General features: G+C 44.1%; 1 protein-coding gene across 1 annotated transcript in view; it reads right to left on the reverse strand.

Annotated features, from left to right (window-relative positions):
* The window catches only part of LOC126253544 (myosin-I heavy chain), a 193,317-nt gene that overhangs the window by 151,560 nt on the left and 24,587 nt on the right, over positions 1 to 17,170 (reverse strand). Inside the window, exons 2-3 of the mRNA XM_049954939.1 lie at positions 13,879 to 14,050; positions 13,280 to 13,452 (exon numbers count right to left, since the gene is read on the reverse strand). Coding sequence (XP_049810896.1) covers positions 13,280 to 13,452; positions 13,879 to 13,963 — 258 coding nt within the window. The 5' untranslated portion in view covers positions 13,964 to 14,050. The remainder of the gene's footprint in view (positions 1 to 13,279; positions 13,453 to 13,878; positions 14,051 to 17,170) is intronic.

The raw sequence follows: 17,170 nt of genomic DNA on the forward strand, positions 1-17,170 counted from the left end.
ATCAAGTGTTTGATTTCCTGTGTGACAGCTGGCATTGTCAAAGTAAAGAATGAGATGATGTTTTCAGTTATTTTTCCTGCATTCATCAATGACTTGTGCCAAACAAATTGTTGTGTACCAATGAGTATTAAGTAATCTTCAATTTTCTAAAACAATGTGTAACCAAAGAAACAAGCAATCTTCTCCTTTTTTAAGTGCTTTGCAAATGAACCAGTTTTGTTGGTTTCGCTTCATCTTGGGGCACTCAAAAATATGAATGCTGCTTAGTTTCTACCTCATACAAAGATATCCACGTGTTGTCTCTTAATACGATATTGTTAACAGACGTTGCGTTTGTTCATTTTTTGAGCATTTTCTTGCATCAGTGACATTAACCTGTTTTTGAGGTTTATCAAATTTTGTGGAAGTCATTAAGAACATGTCTTTTCACAGCTAAATATTGACGAAGAAACAAATATATTGCAATCTTTGATACACCTCAGGATGCCTGTGCCTCACAATAAGTAGTGTGTACATCCTCTTGATCATATTGCATACACTGTTGGTGTTTTTTGGGGGGAAAAAATTTTTGGTTGACCGTCACGAAATTCATCAGTGACAGAAGCACAACAATGATAAAAACTGTAAAATAATTTTGAACAGTTTTCTGAAGGTGATTTCCATTTATTCACACCACTGTTTCTTTAAAACCCAACTGTAAACAAACTAATTGGTCAGTTTCTGTGTTGACAGTGTTGTAATGATAGCAAATTATTTTTAAAACAATAGTGATATCACATCTCAATAGCACCATCAAGTGGTCTTTTGTAAAAACTTGTAGGGTGATCGCTTGTAGGGTTGCAGTGTTCAGTAAAGTAGTGTGTGTGTGTGTGTGTGTGTGTGTGTGTGTGTGTGTGTGTGTGTGTGTGTGTGTGTGCGCGCGCGCGCGCGCGCGCACCTGCTCTCTTGTTGGTGAAAGAACTTTTGTCACCAAAACACGCAGTATGTTTCTTGATTAAATTCCAAACACATCTGCATGGTTATATAGAATAAGGACAACAGTCACTGTTCATTGTGATTTGTCTTTTGGGTATGTTTTTAAAAATAAGGTGTCTGTCTCTAAACTGCCTCCTCTTGTTACTCAGCACAGTTGAATGGTGAATCCAATTTCACATTTAAGCATTGTTCATTATGTTTATAAATGTTTAAGAAGGATCAGTTATTACAGAGAACACAAGAATGTTCATTTATGTGTACAAAAATGTATGTATATAATAGAGGGAAACATTCCACGTGGGAGAAATATATCTAAAAACAAAGATGATGTGACTTACCAAATGAAAGCGCTGGCATGTTGATAGACACACAAACATACACACAAAATTCAAGCTTTCGCAACCAACAGTTGCTTCATCAGGAAAGAGGGAAGGAGAGAGAAAGACGAAAGGATGTGGGTTTTAAGGGAGAGGGTAAGGAGTCATTCCAATCCCGGGAGCGGAAAGACTTACCTTAGGGGGAAAAAAAAGGACAGGTATACACTCGCACACACACACATATCCATCCGCACATACACAGACACAAGCAGACATTTGTAAAGGCAAAGAGTTTGGGCAGAGATGTCAGTCGAGGTGGAAGTACAGAGGCAAAGATGTTGTTGAAAGACAGGTGAGGTATGAGTGGCAGCAACTTGAAATTAGCGGAGGTTGAGGCCTGGTGGGTAACGAGAAGAGAGGATATACTGAAGGGCAAGTTCCCATCTCCGGAGTTCTGGCAGGTTGGTGTTGGTGGGAAGTATCCAGATAACCCGGACGGTGTAACACTGTGCCAAGATGTGCTGGCCGTGCACCAAGGCATGTTTAGCCACAGGGTGATCTTCATTACCAACAAACACTGTCTGCCTGTGTCCATTCATGTGAATGGACAGTTTGTTGCTGGTCATTCCCACATAGGAAGCTTCACAGTGTAGGCAGGTCAGTTGGTAAATCACGTGGATGCTTTCACACGTGGCTCTGCCTTTGATCGTGTACACCTTCCGGGTTACAGGACTGGAGTAGGTGGTGGTGGGAGGGTGCATGGGACAGGTTCTACACCAGGGGTGGTTACAAGGGTAGGAGCCAGAGGGTAGGGAAGGTGGTTTGGGGATTTCATAGGGATGAACCAAGAGGTTACGAAGGTTAGGTGGACGGCGGAAAGACACTCTTGGTAGAGTGGGGAGGATTTCATGAAGGATGGATCTCATTTCAGGGCAGAATTTGAGGAAGTCGTATCCCTGCTGGAGAGCCACATTCAGAGTCTGATCCAGTCCCGGAAAATATCCTTAAAATTACTTGATAGCTGACACTTCATGTGTTGAAGCTGGTTTTCTACAACCAGAACACTCAACATCCTGCCTGAAATGCTCGACGTTGCCAAACTGTCACAACAATTGGTCAGTTTACTTCCTATTCCTCCTCTGGCTTTTGTCCTTAATGTGTTTAGATCTCGAATCCTGAGTCTGGCCCTTTTATTTTGTGTTTCATCACACATGATAACCATACCAGAAACACACACACAAACACACACTCATGATGCTAGTGGACCAGCAGAGTACACATTTCACACACAGCACTAACCAAACGCTACTGGACTGTTTCACACAAGAAATGACTCAGTGTCACATATACAGTTATTATCATCACAGAGACTGCCTTACGTTAGATAAGCTTTGCACTACACTCCATGAAGCTGAATTTTTGAGGGCTGCACTTCATCATTCTGACTGGGTCCAAAATCTTAAATATAACATTGTAACGCAATGCAGTGGTGTAGCACAGCAGTTAGTGTATAAACCTCACATATAGAAGATTGTAGGTTTGAATCTCGTCATGTGCAGCAGAATTTTTCTTATATCTAAATCTAATAATAAGAATTTGATTATTATGTTTATTCTATTAATTGGTTTAAATGTAATTTTTTTTATTTCTAATACTCTGCTGCATCATGTTTGTCATCACATTAATCTTTTCATCTTGTCTTATTTTTCCCTGTGATTTCTTTCTTTTTTTTTTTTTTTTTTCATTGGAATCTGCCAGTGCCACCTATAGTCTGCAACCAAGTGCCTACCAGGACTGCTCATCAGTTCGTAATAGGCAGTTTGTGAGGGTAGTTTGAAGTAACCAATGCTAGTGAGAAATTTCAGTTTGGTTTTTAGCAATGAAACTGAAATTCTTATGTGTTGGGTTTGCCCTTAGAGGTTAGTTTTATTGCTGTGAATGTGGCAATTGTGAGTTTAGTTCTGACACAGACTGCTGACTGCTGTTTCCTCAGATACACTACACATCATGAGCTGGTTGTTAGTTTAGAACACGAGTTTAAATTCAGGACTACAAAACACATCATCTGCCAGAGTTCAGTCATCAGTCACCCAAAATCTGCTGTCGACAGAGCATCCCATATTTCTGTAGCACCTCATGGTGGCTGCTTCCAACATTGTTCTACTCAACACAAACATCATTTGTGAAGTACCTGCCCTATTTGTCTGTCACCTAAAACTGAGCTTTAGTTGGCAGCTGATATGGCAACACTTCAGTAGCAGGTGAAAAATGTCAACTGTCAATTAGTGTTAACTGGACTAGAGTGTCTTAACCACTGTGCCCTATCATTCTATATGAATGGAAAGCAGGAAGAGGGAAAGAAATGGAGTTATACACTTAAGCTGGTGGAAGAGATACCACTGTCCAGAGTAAAAAAGTGTAAGTGATGAATACTACCAAATGAAGATGTCACATGCCTGAAAGCACAAATGTACATAAGCGTCTGATAAAGTGATTATCACACAAGGGCGCAACTGGAGTTTTTGATAGTTGCTGTAGCAACATTGTGAATGCTGTAGCAACATTGTGAAGCATTAGATAAGGGTGTGGATGGTGTCTTGGGTAAGGACACCACATTTCATAACTTTGAAATCTTCCGTAAGGAATGTTACATCTTAACGAAAAAGGGAAAAGTATGGGAAGGAGCAATGCTGTAAGAGTGGATAATTCTAAAATTATACAGTAAGTTCCAAAAAGTGTCATCAGTGAACCTCAACCAGGTCACAGGTAAATACTATCACAGATAATGTATAGGTAAGTCAACTTCAAGAAGATGTTTCCTATATGTCACAGAGAGACTGTTCATTGGTTATTTAGGCACAGCATGGTTAAGATTTATTTGCTATTTAATTACGTAGTTAGGGGTTTGTGAATTGTAAGTGATGTCAGAAAGGAAATTGCGTGGAACATCAAAACCATGCTCAATCAAGTAGCATGTTCATTTGCCTGTTTCTTTTTTTTTTTTTTTTTTTTTTTTTTTTTTTTTTTTTTCGGGCGCACAACTTCAATGGTCATTAGCGCCCTGACTACTCTAAGAATGCACCGCGAGGCACAAGTTGACAACAACAACTAAAAGGGAAAACACAATAAAAGACAGACTGACAGGCATAGGATTAAAAAACATCATCAAATGTCCTTAGCGTGGTTTGTCAAATTGATAAAACAAAGAACACGAGCAGCTGCTCGTGGGTCATCCGCTAAAATGGCATCTAAAGTAGTAGGCAGGTTAAGATCGAGGCGCAGTGTTTTAAGATCGGGACAGGACATTAAAATGTGACGAACTGTCAGCAAGTGCCCACATGGGCAGAACGGCGCCGGCGCAGCCGTCAGCAGATGGCGATGGCTGAACCGGCAGTGTCCAATTCTTAACCTTGCTAAAACGACCTCCTCCCGCCGAGAAGGGCATGAGGAGGACGTCCAAGCCACGGGAAGAGGTTTTAAGGCCCGAAGCTTGTTGTCGGTAAGTGCAGCCCAATCGGCATGCCACAGCGACACAACGCGCCGACAAATGACCCTGCTAAAATCGGACGAAGGGACACAACAAGAAGCTGTCCGAGGCTGGAGGACCGCAGCCTTGGCCGCGGCATCTGCAGCTTCGTTCCCAGGGATACCGACATGGCCAGGAACCCACATAAAGCTAACCGGCGTACCGACGTCCACCAGCTGCTGAAGAGAGCGTTGGATCCGGTGTACGAAAGGGTGAACCGGGTACGGAGCACTGAGGCTCTGGATGGCGCTCAGGGAATCTGAGCAGATGACATAAGCAGAATGTCGGTGGCGGCAGATGTACAGAACAGCCTGGTAGAGGGCAAAGAGCTCAGCTGTGAAGACCGAACAATGGCCATGGAGCCGGTATTGGAAACTTTGTGCCCCGACAATAAAGGAACACCCGACCCCGTCATTGGTCTTAGAGCCATCTGTATAAATGAAAGTCATGTTGTTGAACTTCGAACGAAGTTCCAAAAAACGGGAGTGGTAGACCGAACCGGGGGTGGCCTCTTTTGGGAGCGAGCTGAGGTCGAGGTGAACGCGGACCTGAGCCTGGAGCCAAGGTGGCGTGCGGCTCTCGCCCACTCGAAAGGTTGCAGGGAGTGAAAAATGAAGGTGTTGAAGGAGGCGACGAAAGCGAACTCCAGGGGGTAGCAAGGCAGAGACATACAACCCGTATTGAAGGTCAAGAGAGTCGTCAAAAAAGGAACGATAAGAAGGATGGTCGGGCAGTGACAGTAGCCGACAGGCATACCGACAAAGCAGTATATCGCGCCGGTAGGTGAGTGGCAATTCGCCAGCGTCAGCATGAAGACTCTCTACGGGACTGGTATAAAATGCTCCGATCGCAAGTCGTAAACCCCGATGTTGTATGGAGTTGAGGCGGCGTAAGATGGATGGCCGTGCAGAGGAGTATACGAAGCTCCCATAATCCAGCTTGGAGCGGACGATCGACCGATATAGACGAAGTAGGACGGTTCGATCCGCTCCCCACGACATACCACTGAGAACACGGAGGACATTTAAAGAACGGGTACAACGGGCGGCCAAATATGACACATGTGGAGACCAGCTAAGTTTCCTGTCAAAGGTAAGGCCTAAAAATTTGATTGTCTCCACGAGTGGGAGAGCAACGGGACCGAGTTGTAAGGACGGTGGGAGAAACTCTTTGTAGCGCCAGAAGTTAATACAGACCGTCTTCTCGGCAGAAAAACGGAAGCCATTGGCGACACTCCAGGAGTAAAGACGGTCAAGAGAACGCTGAAGACAGCGCTCCAAGACACGTGGACACTGCGCGCTGCAATAGATGGTGAAATCGTCCACGAAAAGGGAGCCTGATACATCAGCTGGGAGGCAATCCATTATTGGATTGATCGCGATGGCGAAGAGAGCGACGCTCAAAACTGAGCCCTGTGGCACCCCATTCTCCTGGCGAAAGGTGTCTGACAGGACAGAACCCACACGTACCCGAAACTGTCGATCCATTAAAAAGGAACGAATAAAAAGAGGGAGGCGACCGCGAAAGCCCCACGTATGCATGGTGCGGAGAATGCCCGCCCTCCAACAGGTGTCGTAAGCCTTCTCCAAATCAAAGAACACAGCCGCGGTCGGGCGCTTCCGCAAGAAGTTATTCATGATGAAGGTCGACAAGGTAACCAGATGGTCGACAGCAGAGCGGTGCCTTCGAAATCCACATTGTACATTGGTAAGTAGGCGGCGAGACTCGAGCAGCCAAACCAATCGAGAGTTAACCATTCGCTCCATCACTTTACAGACACAGCTGGTAAGCGAGATAGGTCGATAACTGGAAGGCAAGTGTTTGTCCTTCCCCGGCTTAGGAATCGGGACAACAATAGACTCGCGCCAGCATGCGGGAACATGTCCCTCAATCCAGATGCGATTGTATGTATGAAGAAGAAAACCTTTACCCGCAGGAGAAAGGTTCTTCAGCATCTGAATATGAATAGAATCAGGCCCTGGAGCGGAGGACCGTGATCGGCCAAGTGCGGTTTCGAGTTCCCGCATGGTGAATGGGGCATTATAACTTTCACAATTCGAGGAGCGGAAGTCACGTGGCCTAGCCTCCTCGGCCTGTTTGCGGGGGAGGAAGGCAGGGTGGTAATGAGCGGAGCTCGAAACCTCGGCGAAAAAGCGGCCGAAGGCATTGGAGACAGCCTCAGGGGCCACAAGGACTTCATTCGTGACCTTCAAGCCAGAAATTGGGGAGTGGACCTTAGTGCCAGATAGCCGGCGCAGGCTACCCCAGACAACAGAAGAAGGAGTAGAACTGTTGAAGGTGCTGGTGAAAGCAGCCCAGCTGGCTTTCTTGCTTTCTTTAATAATACGACGACACTGAGCACGTAATCGTTTATAATTAATACAATTCGCCACTGTAGGGTGGCGTTGAAAGGTGCGTAAAGCACGTCGACGAGCACGTATAGCGTCCCTACATGCTGCGGTCCACCAGGGGACCGGTACGCGACGTGGAGAAGAAGTAGGGTGAGGGATGGAATATTCAGCAGCAGCGAGAATGACTTCCGTGAGGTGTGCGACCTGACGATCGCAGCTTGTGAAGGTTTGATCCTGAAAGGTCGCCCTGGAAGAGAAGAGCCCCCAGTCTGCCTTGGAGATGGTCCAACGAGAGGAGCACGGAGAGGGGGTATGCTGCAGGAGATGGATAACACACGGGAAGTGGTCGCTCGAATATGTATCAGCAAGGGCATACCACTCAAACCGGCGTGCAAGTTGGGGAGTACATATAGAGAGGTCTAAATGGGAATAGGTATGAGATGTGTCCGAAAGAAAAGTAGGGGCGCCAGTATTGAGGCAGACAAGATTGAGCTGGTTGAAAAGGTCTGCTAACAAGGAGCCCCTCGGGCAGGATGCTGGAGAGCCCCAAAGAGGATGGTGGGCATTGAAGTCTCCAGTTAACAAAAATGGTGCAGGTAGCTGAGCAACAAGTTGCGTCATGTCTGCCCTGGTAACGGCAGATGACGATGGAGCGTAAACGGTACAAAAGGAAAACGTAAAAGTGGGGAGAGTAATGCGGATGGCAACTGCCTGCAGGCCGGTGTGCAACGTGATGGGATCGTAGTAAATATCATCCCGGACCAGCAACATAACCCCTCCATGAGCTGGGATACCTACCACAGGGGGTAGGTCAAAACGCACAGAGGTGTAGTGTGCCAAGGCAATTTGATCGCATGGGCGTAGCTTCGTTTCCTGGAGGGCTACGACGAGCGGACGATGCGAGCGGAGCAGCAACTTCAAGTCCTCTCGGTTGGAGCGAACGCTGCGAATATTCCAGTTAATAAGTGCCATCGGAAGAAAAGGAAGATGAGAGAAGGGGTCACCTCGAAGGCCGCTGAGGGCCTGGCTTCGAGCGAGCACTGCCGCCGCTATCAGTAGGCGGACAGTCATCATCCATTGGTTCTATAGGTTCATCGGCCATCTTGGGAAGATGGCCGGGAGGGGGAGCTTCCTCCGCCGGTGAACGGCCAGATGTTCGGCTACCAGCGGTGCGGCCAGGCGAAAGGGATGACGGCCTGGGGCGGCAACCGCTGGGTGGCGCAGGAGAAGAAATGCGCCGTGGCGGAGAAGGAGAACTGTGCTTCCTATTAGCCTTCTTGGATGGTCGTTTGGTGGAAGTACCGGACGAAGGCTGGGAGGTCGAGGTACGTAGGAAGTCTGCACGGGACGGTTCCTTCTTGAAGGCCCGTGCATCTGACTTCTGGGTCTTCGTCTTAGCAGAAGCTGATGAAGGGGCTGGTGTCTGTGGGGTGATGGGACGAAGAGGAGACGTCGACCGCGCGATCTTAGCACTGGCCGAACGGACGACCGTGGTGCTGAAGGTCAGATCGCATGTCTGGGTTGCTACCTCCCGGGTAGTCCGAGGAGAGGCGAGGACAGTGCTGTATTTCCCCGCTGGGAGCAGCGTGGGCTTCCTACTAGCCAATAGCTTGCGAGCAGCCGAGGTGGACACTTTCTCTTTGACTCGAATTTCCTGGATACAGCGTTCTTCCTTATAGACAGGACAGTCGCGGGAGGATGCGGCATGGTCACCCTGACAGTTCACACAACGAGGAGACGGAGGTGGACAGTCACCCTCATGGGCATCCCTGCCACAAGTGACACATTTAGCCGCATTGGAACAAGACTGTCGAGTGTGATTGAAACGCTGACACTGGTAGCAGCGCGTAGGTGTCGGGACATAGGGGCGAACAGAAATAACCTCGTAGCCCGCCTTGATGCGCGATGGCAGCTTAACACTATCGAAGGTTAAGAAAAGTTTCCGGGTCGGTACAAGGTCATTGTTGACCTTTTTCATGACCCGATGGACAGCCGTCACGCCCTGCTCAGCGAGGAAAGATTGAAGCTCCTCGTCAGTCAATCCGTCGAGAGAGCTACTATAGACTACACCACGAGACGAATTCAAAGTTCGGTGGGCCTCCACCCGGACAGGGAACGTGTACAAGAGTGTGGCCCGAAGCAGTTTTTGTGCCTGAAAGGCACTCTCAGTTTCTAGTAATAAGGTACCGTTACGCAACCTGGTACAAGATTTGACAGATCCGGCTATGGCATCTACGCCCTTCTGGATAACGAAAGGGTTGACAGAGGAAAAATCCTTTCCGTCCTCAGATCGAGAAACTACGAGGAACTGTGGGGCAGGCGGTAGTATTTTTGTCACTGTTGGCTGGTCACGTTTCCGTTTGTGGGTCGAAGTCGAAAGCGATGGAGTAGAATCCATTGCGGAGGAATCCCCCATGATTGCCAGCGTCTCCGATGGCGCGCTCCTTCCTTGTGGGGACCCTCTCAGAGGGCACTCCCGCCTTAGGTGAATGTTTACACCTCTGGTCACACCTCCCGAGAAACAGACGGAGGGACCAATCGGCATGGTCAGAAGGTATCAGCTCAGGCAATCACCCCTCCCCGGGCCTGGCCTTTACCAGGGGGTACGCGCGTGCCTTACATGTCTACCCAGGGCGGGGACTTACGCATTACCCCGTCACCGGCTACGCGTGCGAACGCGTGGGTCGGCCTTCAGACATGCACAGGGAGGAAGGAAGAAGAGGAAAAAGAAGAGAGGGAGAAAGAGGACAGACTGTCTCAAACGCCGAGGCGGAGACCAGAGAAGGCAAGGAGAAGAAGGCAATGAGAAAGCAAGGAGAAGGAGGCAAGGAGAAGGCAAGGAGAAGAAGGCAATGAGAAGGCAAGGAGAAAAAGGCAATGAGAAGGCAAGGAGAAAAAGGCAATGAGAAGGCAAGGAGGAGTCAAGGGAAAGAGTAAGGAAGACAGTGAAGTGGAGAAGAGCAAAGAAAGGAACCAACAAAAGGAAGGAAGAAACGAGAAGTGAGAAACCAAAAAGACCACGATTATAGGTCGTGAAACCGTCCGTCTCCGGACGCAGGCGCTAACTACCCCCGTGAGGGGGATGAACTCCTTTTAGTCGCCTCTTACGACAGGCAGGAATACCTCGGGCCTATTCTAATCCCCGGACCCGCAGGGGGGTTCATTTGCCTGTGAGGACTGTAAGATGAGAATATTTCATACGCAAACATAGGAACTGAAATTAGTTAGTGGAGTTGACAGGATTGTGAAAATACTACCTCAACAGTGCTAACTAACAACAAAACATATCCCAACTGATATGGGACTCTGATTATGCTAAGGGAACTTAGAGCAATGTGGTGGAGCATTTGACTCATATTGGTATGAATTTAGTTCAGATGCTAGTCCATCCATCTCCTTTTTGGTCTTATGGTGTTATTAAATCTCTATATGTGAAATTTAAATATATTCATTTGACTAAAGCACAGAATCAACTCCAGAAAGACACAAGTGATAGATCTTAAAAAAATAAAAATAAAAAAAATAGAATGGCTGATTAGCAACTGGGGAAATTGTAATCAGTATTATTATATAAACAATGAGAAAAGGAATGAAGATTGGAATTAAATATGCTCTTGATGATGAGGTCGTTAGGGATGGAGTGCTAGCTTGTTGGGGAAGGAAATCAGCTGTCCTTTTGAGAGGAAATAGTCCAACATTTGCCTTAAGAGCTTTTGTGAAACCTAACTCTGGATGGCCTGACAAAGAGTTTGAACCATCATCCTCTCATATGCCAGTCCAACTTCTTACCACAATTGTTGGCTAAAAGTAGAATGTACAAAGTGAGACCAAATCAAGGTAGAGCATGGTGCTCTGTATTACGTATGTAGTATGGCAAGCATATTCATCATTCTGGGCTTTACAAAGTAAATTAGTGGGCATTAAAATTGCAAGAAATTGCATATAAAGATTGTTTACTTATTGGGCATTTACTGTACAATAGGAAGACTACATTAGTTAAATATAGGTGATTTTCAGGTATACAGGGTGCAAAATTCAGTACACAAAGCTACCACCTATGGCAACAACAATGGCTGTAACACAGATGAGCATAGAGTCAAACTGATATAGTATGACAGATATATGTCTATGCACATCATTCCATGCGGGTGTCAAGGGTTGATGAGTGATGGAGTGCAGTCTCTCAGCAACACATTAGGCGAAATTTAGAGAACGAGCTGGCTATGGCAATAGTAGAACCCCCTGTGTTGAGGTAGTTCAAGACAGCACTGGCAACATGTGATGTTGCGTTATCTTGTTGACAGATAACATAATTGAGATCTTTAAAATATTGCAGAGCCATTGGCTTTAATATGCCACAAATGTAAAAGCTGCTGTCGAAGTTAACAGCTACACAAACCAGCGGTGATTGTGTTGTGTAGCCAATGGCACATTATACCATTATAACAGGTGCCAGACTGATGTGATGATGCCAAATGCAATCTGACCATGTTCATTCTTCTCTGAGGCTCACATATGAAGACATCCATTATGGTGTTGTATGCAAAAATGGGGCTCATCTAAAAAGACAACATGGTGTGACTATTGTATCCAGTGTTGTCTTTTGTCACTTTCTGTGCGCCTCTCTTTGCTTCCACGTCAAGGGAAACTGAAATAGTGGTCACCTGTGACAGTTGTGGTGATCCAGTCACACTGTGTGTGTGGATAGTTATGCTGCTGCAAATAAATCTGTTTCCTAACTCAACATATGTGACATGCCTGTACATCACGCACAGTTGAACAAGCAATATGTCTGTCCTCTCAGGACCTAGTCACATGAATCCATTGAGGTACTGCATAGCACTGAAGCAGTATTGCAGAACAATAAACCAGAATCTCGAATAGTTGTTGAAACTTGACACATGCTGGTAGACATTTCTTCTTACATGAGGCATGAAACTATGTTCTCACAAAAACCAACATACAAAAGTGATTTCTGTATGAGAAATCCACTGCACAATCTTTCCTTACAAGCAGTGTTACGCCCACACATTTTGTGCAGTTGGGCTGCATGTCTAATCATATGCACATCCAAACATGTAGTAGACGTCATGCAAATTTGTTTGATGCATGCTAGCTTGTCAGTTCAGCAATTTTGGTGACCAGAAGTGAAGATGTCTGGGAAATCTTGAACAAAACAGTGATGTATTTCAAAATTACAATGTATTACAGTACATCTAAAGGCATCCAGCATGAGTTTGTTAAATGATATTGTACTCTTACATTGTTTTCTCGCATCATGGCAGTGAGAGGCCAATGTACTCATGATATTTGTGACTCAGCGGATAAGACACATTACATGTACAATGTTTCTTTTATTTACAAATCTCTATACTATTTTATTTCTACTGTGGGAGCTGAACATGAAAATGGGTGTAAAGAAAGTAATAAAACAACAGAAGGACACTGAAACAGGTGGCAGTAATAAAACACTGCTACATGTTGTCTTCATATTTTGTTGCTGAACCTGACCTGCCTCCACTTCTTTCTGCTTTTGTTCTCACTTCTAAGTATAACTTCATTTTTAATTATTATTATGATATAGTTATCTCTTTCTTCTCTTACTTTTTTCTCACTTTTACTTATCTCACTTTTTCTTTTCCTTCTTCTCTTTACTTTATCATGGTTTCCTTAAAGCATCATTTTATCACCTGCCACAGCCTACAGTTCTGCAAGTATCTTCCATGACGATCTCCTTGCTGTAATTGTATGAAATAAACAGAGTATCTTATCTGACTTCTCACCTGAGCTAGCCCCTCTCCTGCCTTTCACTCTATTTCCCATTTCTTAAGCATTTTTTCACCTTGACCTAGTCTCTCCTTGCTTCCTGTCACATCAATATGTAATTCAATTACTGATTTACAATTTATTTCTTTATAATTTCTAATTTGCTCATTTACTGAGTGTATCCTCTTTATCTCATGATCATAAAGTTGTTCAGATCAAGTCCGCCCAGAAACACCTCATTACAAAAGTAATTTGCATTGTAAAAGATATACATTTGTCATTAGTAGCTAGCACACCAAGTCAAATAAATAAAAATTATGAAAAACAATGGATTTAATTCTTACAATTCGACTAGATTCTGAGTTTGTGGCAGTTTTTGCACTGCCGAGTGAACGCATAACAGTGAAAGCTGCAGCCAGATGCTTAAACGCATCAGTCTCTGGGCCTCCTCCTGCGACATCAAACAGTTGCCGTAATAGTAACATGGATGCATATGTCTTTCCTGAACCACTCGTACCTGTAAGATGAAAAACAAGAAAAAAATAATCAGAAAATTTAAAAATTGGTGCAGTATATGAGACTAAAAAAAATAACAAAAGAATAGAGGGAAATTTATAAATAAGAATATGTGCATCCAGGAGAAGCTTCCAGTGATGATGAAATATCTGCTGCCAGATTTAAGCTGTTAATACTGTGTGTGTTCCAATATAAAATATAATATGGCATTGTTAAGTAAGATAAGAGATAACTTTTTCAAGAATGTATGTGTTTCTACAAATATATTATGATGACCAATCCCATTCTCAAAATCAATAGAAATATTGAAAATGTTACATCTGTAAAATTCATTTAACATTGAGATAATGGAAATTTCACAGTGACAATAATGTACTAAAATAAAGACAGGAGACTGTATCTCTTGTGAAAAGTGTCATATTCTTACCTGAGAGTATAATAGCCTGAGGGTAACCAGTCTCAGATTGCTGCCTGACTGCCTCCTGCACAACTTTTAGGAGCTTTGGGCTCATTGCTATGCCTCTTGTGCTTGTTAGTGTCAGTGGGTTCCCAACATCATGATAAGGATTCACTGATAGCAGAATTGGCCCAACATTAGTCTGAAGCATAAAAAGAGATGTATAAATTAACTTAGTCCATGGTATAGTCCCTACACAGATCACAGAGAGATCTGTGGTTTTTCTTGTGGCCTGATTAACTTATAAAATTTTATGGCATAATCTAACATTAAAAGTGATTTTAAAAAGTTGCTTTGTTGTTTTCATATGGAAAGAATTTTAGGTAGATCTTTCTGCTAAAAGTGTTGTTTTGAAATAAGTTTTCACATTCTCCATGAAGACAGAAAGCCATCTTCCATAGATCTGTGACTATCAAAGATGCTCCATCCATGTATTGATACATTTTATAATAATGTGCCTTTTGTAATTGGTGAGTACAGATGTAGAGAAATCTGCACTCAATTACATAAATGAAAGTCTGTAGCAAACAAAGGAGGTGACTTTAAAAACTGTTTTGCTGGCAATTTCTTACAACATTTTGAAATCTTTTGACCAAAACCATAATATGCTACAGAAAAAGTATTTGTACGATGACACTGAACACATTCTCTTTTAATCTTTTGCAAGTACAAGGTTGTCAAGCATTTTTCTGATACATGAGACATATTCTGTTCAAGAAAAGAAGTTTTTTATTCAAGTTATCACCTGCTTACAGTAATTAAGTCTGTTAAACATTATGTTCTGATTATTAAGTGCCTAATTCAGATTCTAGCAGTTGCTGCTAACACATGTCTAGAAGTCCAGACATTAAAAATTTAGGTCATTAATCACATAAATGATAACATTTATTTACCTTACTAATTACTTTATCTGTATGCTCAAATGTTGTCTTAAATCTTCCATTTTTTCAGGTGCTATATCTAGAATTAAAATAAAGTCAGAGAACTTCTGTCAGTGATGTCAGTTTGTGTTATTACTTATTGTTGATCTAAAGAACAATTGATTGTGTCTGTGCTGACAAGTAACCATGGGATGCTTGAGAGGATGGATTTTGAGGCCAATTGCAGCACAGTATCCTTTCTCCTTGTTTTGTAAAACAAACACTATATTAAACTTGATCGTGTAACACCAAAAAATAACTAGTGAGTCAGTAAAAGCAACATACATTATTATGTCCTCACAGATCTGCGGTCACACATTTGCAGCATGATGAATTTACTGTCATACATTATATTAACTACATGCCAAAAGTTGATAGTAGTGGTTGACTTTTATTTCAGAGCTTTTTCCTTTTTCAGGATTTTTCATTGTTTACCTTTTCCGAGGGACCATTGTTGCAGACTTAGAATGAAACATTAGGGTGGTTACAAGAAATGAAAGTTAGATTTTTGCGAAGGACCTCCTAGGCCCTAAAAATTACCAGTTAGCAAGAAAAGACATTGGCAAGGTTTCTGCTCTAGTTGATAATATCGTATATGATCGAGTGATGTCGTTATTCTGAAGGAAATCATTCAGAAGATGTGCACGATGGGGGCGCGAATTGATAATATCGTATATGATCCTATAATGGAAACCATTCGCGCTAGAAAACTGATTCTCGTCTTATTTAAAAGGAAATTTTGTTTTCTAATAAATTTTTGCTAAAAGTTATAGATTTTGTGGTGGCCGACCTAATTCTTTTCAGGCGAAGTTGTGGTGGATATCTTAGAAAGTGATTTCTCATACAAAGGTCTGGAACCATCATAATGTTTAATTACTATATGTGTACTTTCTAGTTTTTAAATTCCCTGTATTTTTCATTTTCTAAATGGGCACTCCAGCACTCTAATAGGTGTAATGCTGTCGCCTTCTACCAACATGTCTATATATACACATTAAAAAAAAAAAAAAAAGTTTTGCATCACCTCGGTTCCGAGAGTTCCGGGACCTGTACAGAAAATTGGAATAGAGATCAACATAAACATCATTTCTGACTTTTTTATTGCTTATGAAAACCACACATTGCATGTTGTACCACCATACAGCGAGACCTTCAGAGGTGGTGGTCCAGACTGCTGTACACACCAGTACCTCTAATACCCAGTAGAACGTCCTCTTGCATTGATGCATGCCTGTATTCGTCGTGGCATACTACCCACAAGTTCATCAAGGTACTGCTGGTCCAGATTGTTCCACGGCGATTCGGCGTGGATCTCTCAGAGTGGTTGGTGGGTCATGTCGTCCATAACAGCCCTTTTCAATCTATCCCAGGCATGTTCGATAAAGTTCAGTTTCTGGGAAAACCTGTAAAGGCCACTCTAGTCGAGCGATGTCGTTATTCTGAAGGAAATCATTCAGAAGATGTGCACGATGGGGGCGCGAATTGTCGTCCATGAAGACGAATGCCTCGCCAATATGCTGCCCATATGGTTCCACTATCGGTTGGAGGATGGCATTCACGGCGCCTTCCATGACCACCAGTGGCGTACGTCGGCCCCACATAATGCCACCCCAAAATAGCAGGGAACCTCCACTTTACTGCACTCGCTGGACAGTGTATCTTGAAGGCGTTTAGCATGGCCGAGTTGCTTCCAAACACGTCTCTGACGACTGTCTGCTTGAAGGCATATGCGACACTCATCGGAGAAGAGAACGTGACGCCAGTCCTGAGCGGTCCATTCGGCATGTTGCTGGGCCCATCTGTATCGCACTGCACGGTATCGTGGTTGCAAAGGTGGTCCTCGCCATGGACGTCGGGAGAGAAGTTGTGCATCACGCAGCGTATTGCGCACAGTATGAGTCGTAACGCGACGTCCTGTGGCTGCACGAAAAAGCATTATTCATCATGGTGACGTTGCTGTCAGTGTTCCTCCGAGCCATAATCCGTAGGTAGCGGTCATCCACTGCAATAGTAGCCCTTGGGCGGCCGGAGCGAGACATGTCACCCATAGTTCCTGTCTCTCTATATCTCCTACATATCCGAACACATCGCTTTGGTTCACTTCCCTTGTTGAGAGCCCTTTCTGGCACAAAGTAACAATGCGGACGCGATCGAACCGCGGTATTGGCCGTCTAGGCATGGTTGAGCTACAGACAACACGAGCCGTGTATCTCCTTCCTGATGGAATGACTGAACTGATCGGCTGTCGGACCCCCTCCGTCTAACAGGCGCTACTTATGTACGGTTGTTTACATCTTTGGGCGGGCTTAGTGACATCTCTGAACAGTCAAAGGGAAACAATC

Source organism: Schistocerca nitens, chromosome 4, assembly GCF_023898315.1.
Source record: "Schistocerca nitens isolate TAMUIC-IGC-003100 chromosome 4, iqSchNite1.1, whole genome shotgun sequence".
Taxonomy (NCBI): domain Eukaryota; kingdom Metazoa; phylum Arthropoda; class Insecta; order Orthoptera; family Acrididae; genus Schistocerca; species Schistocerca nitens.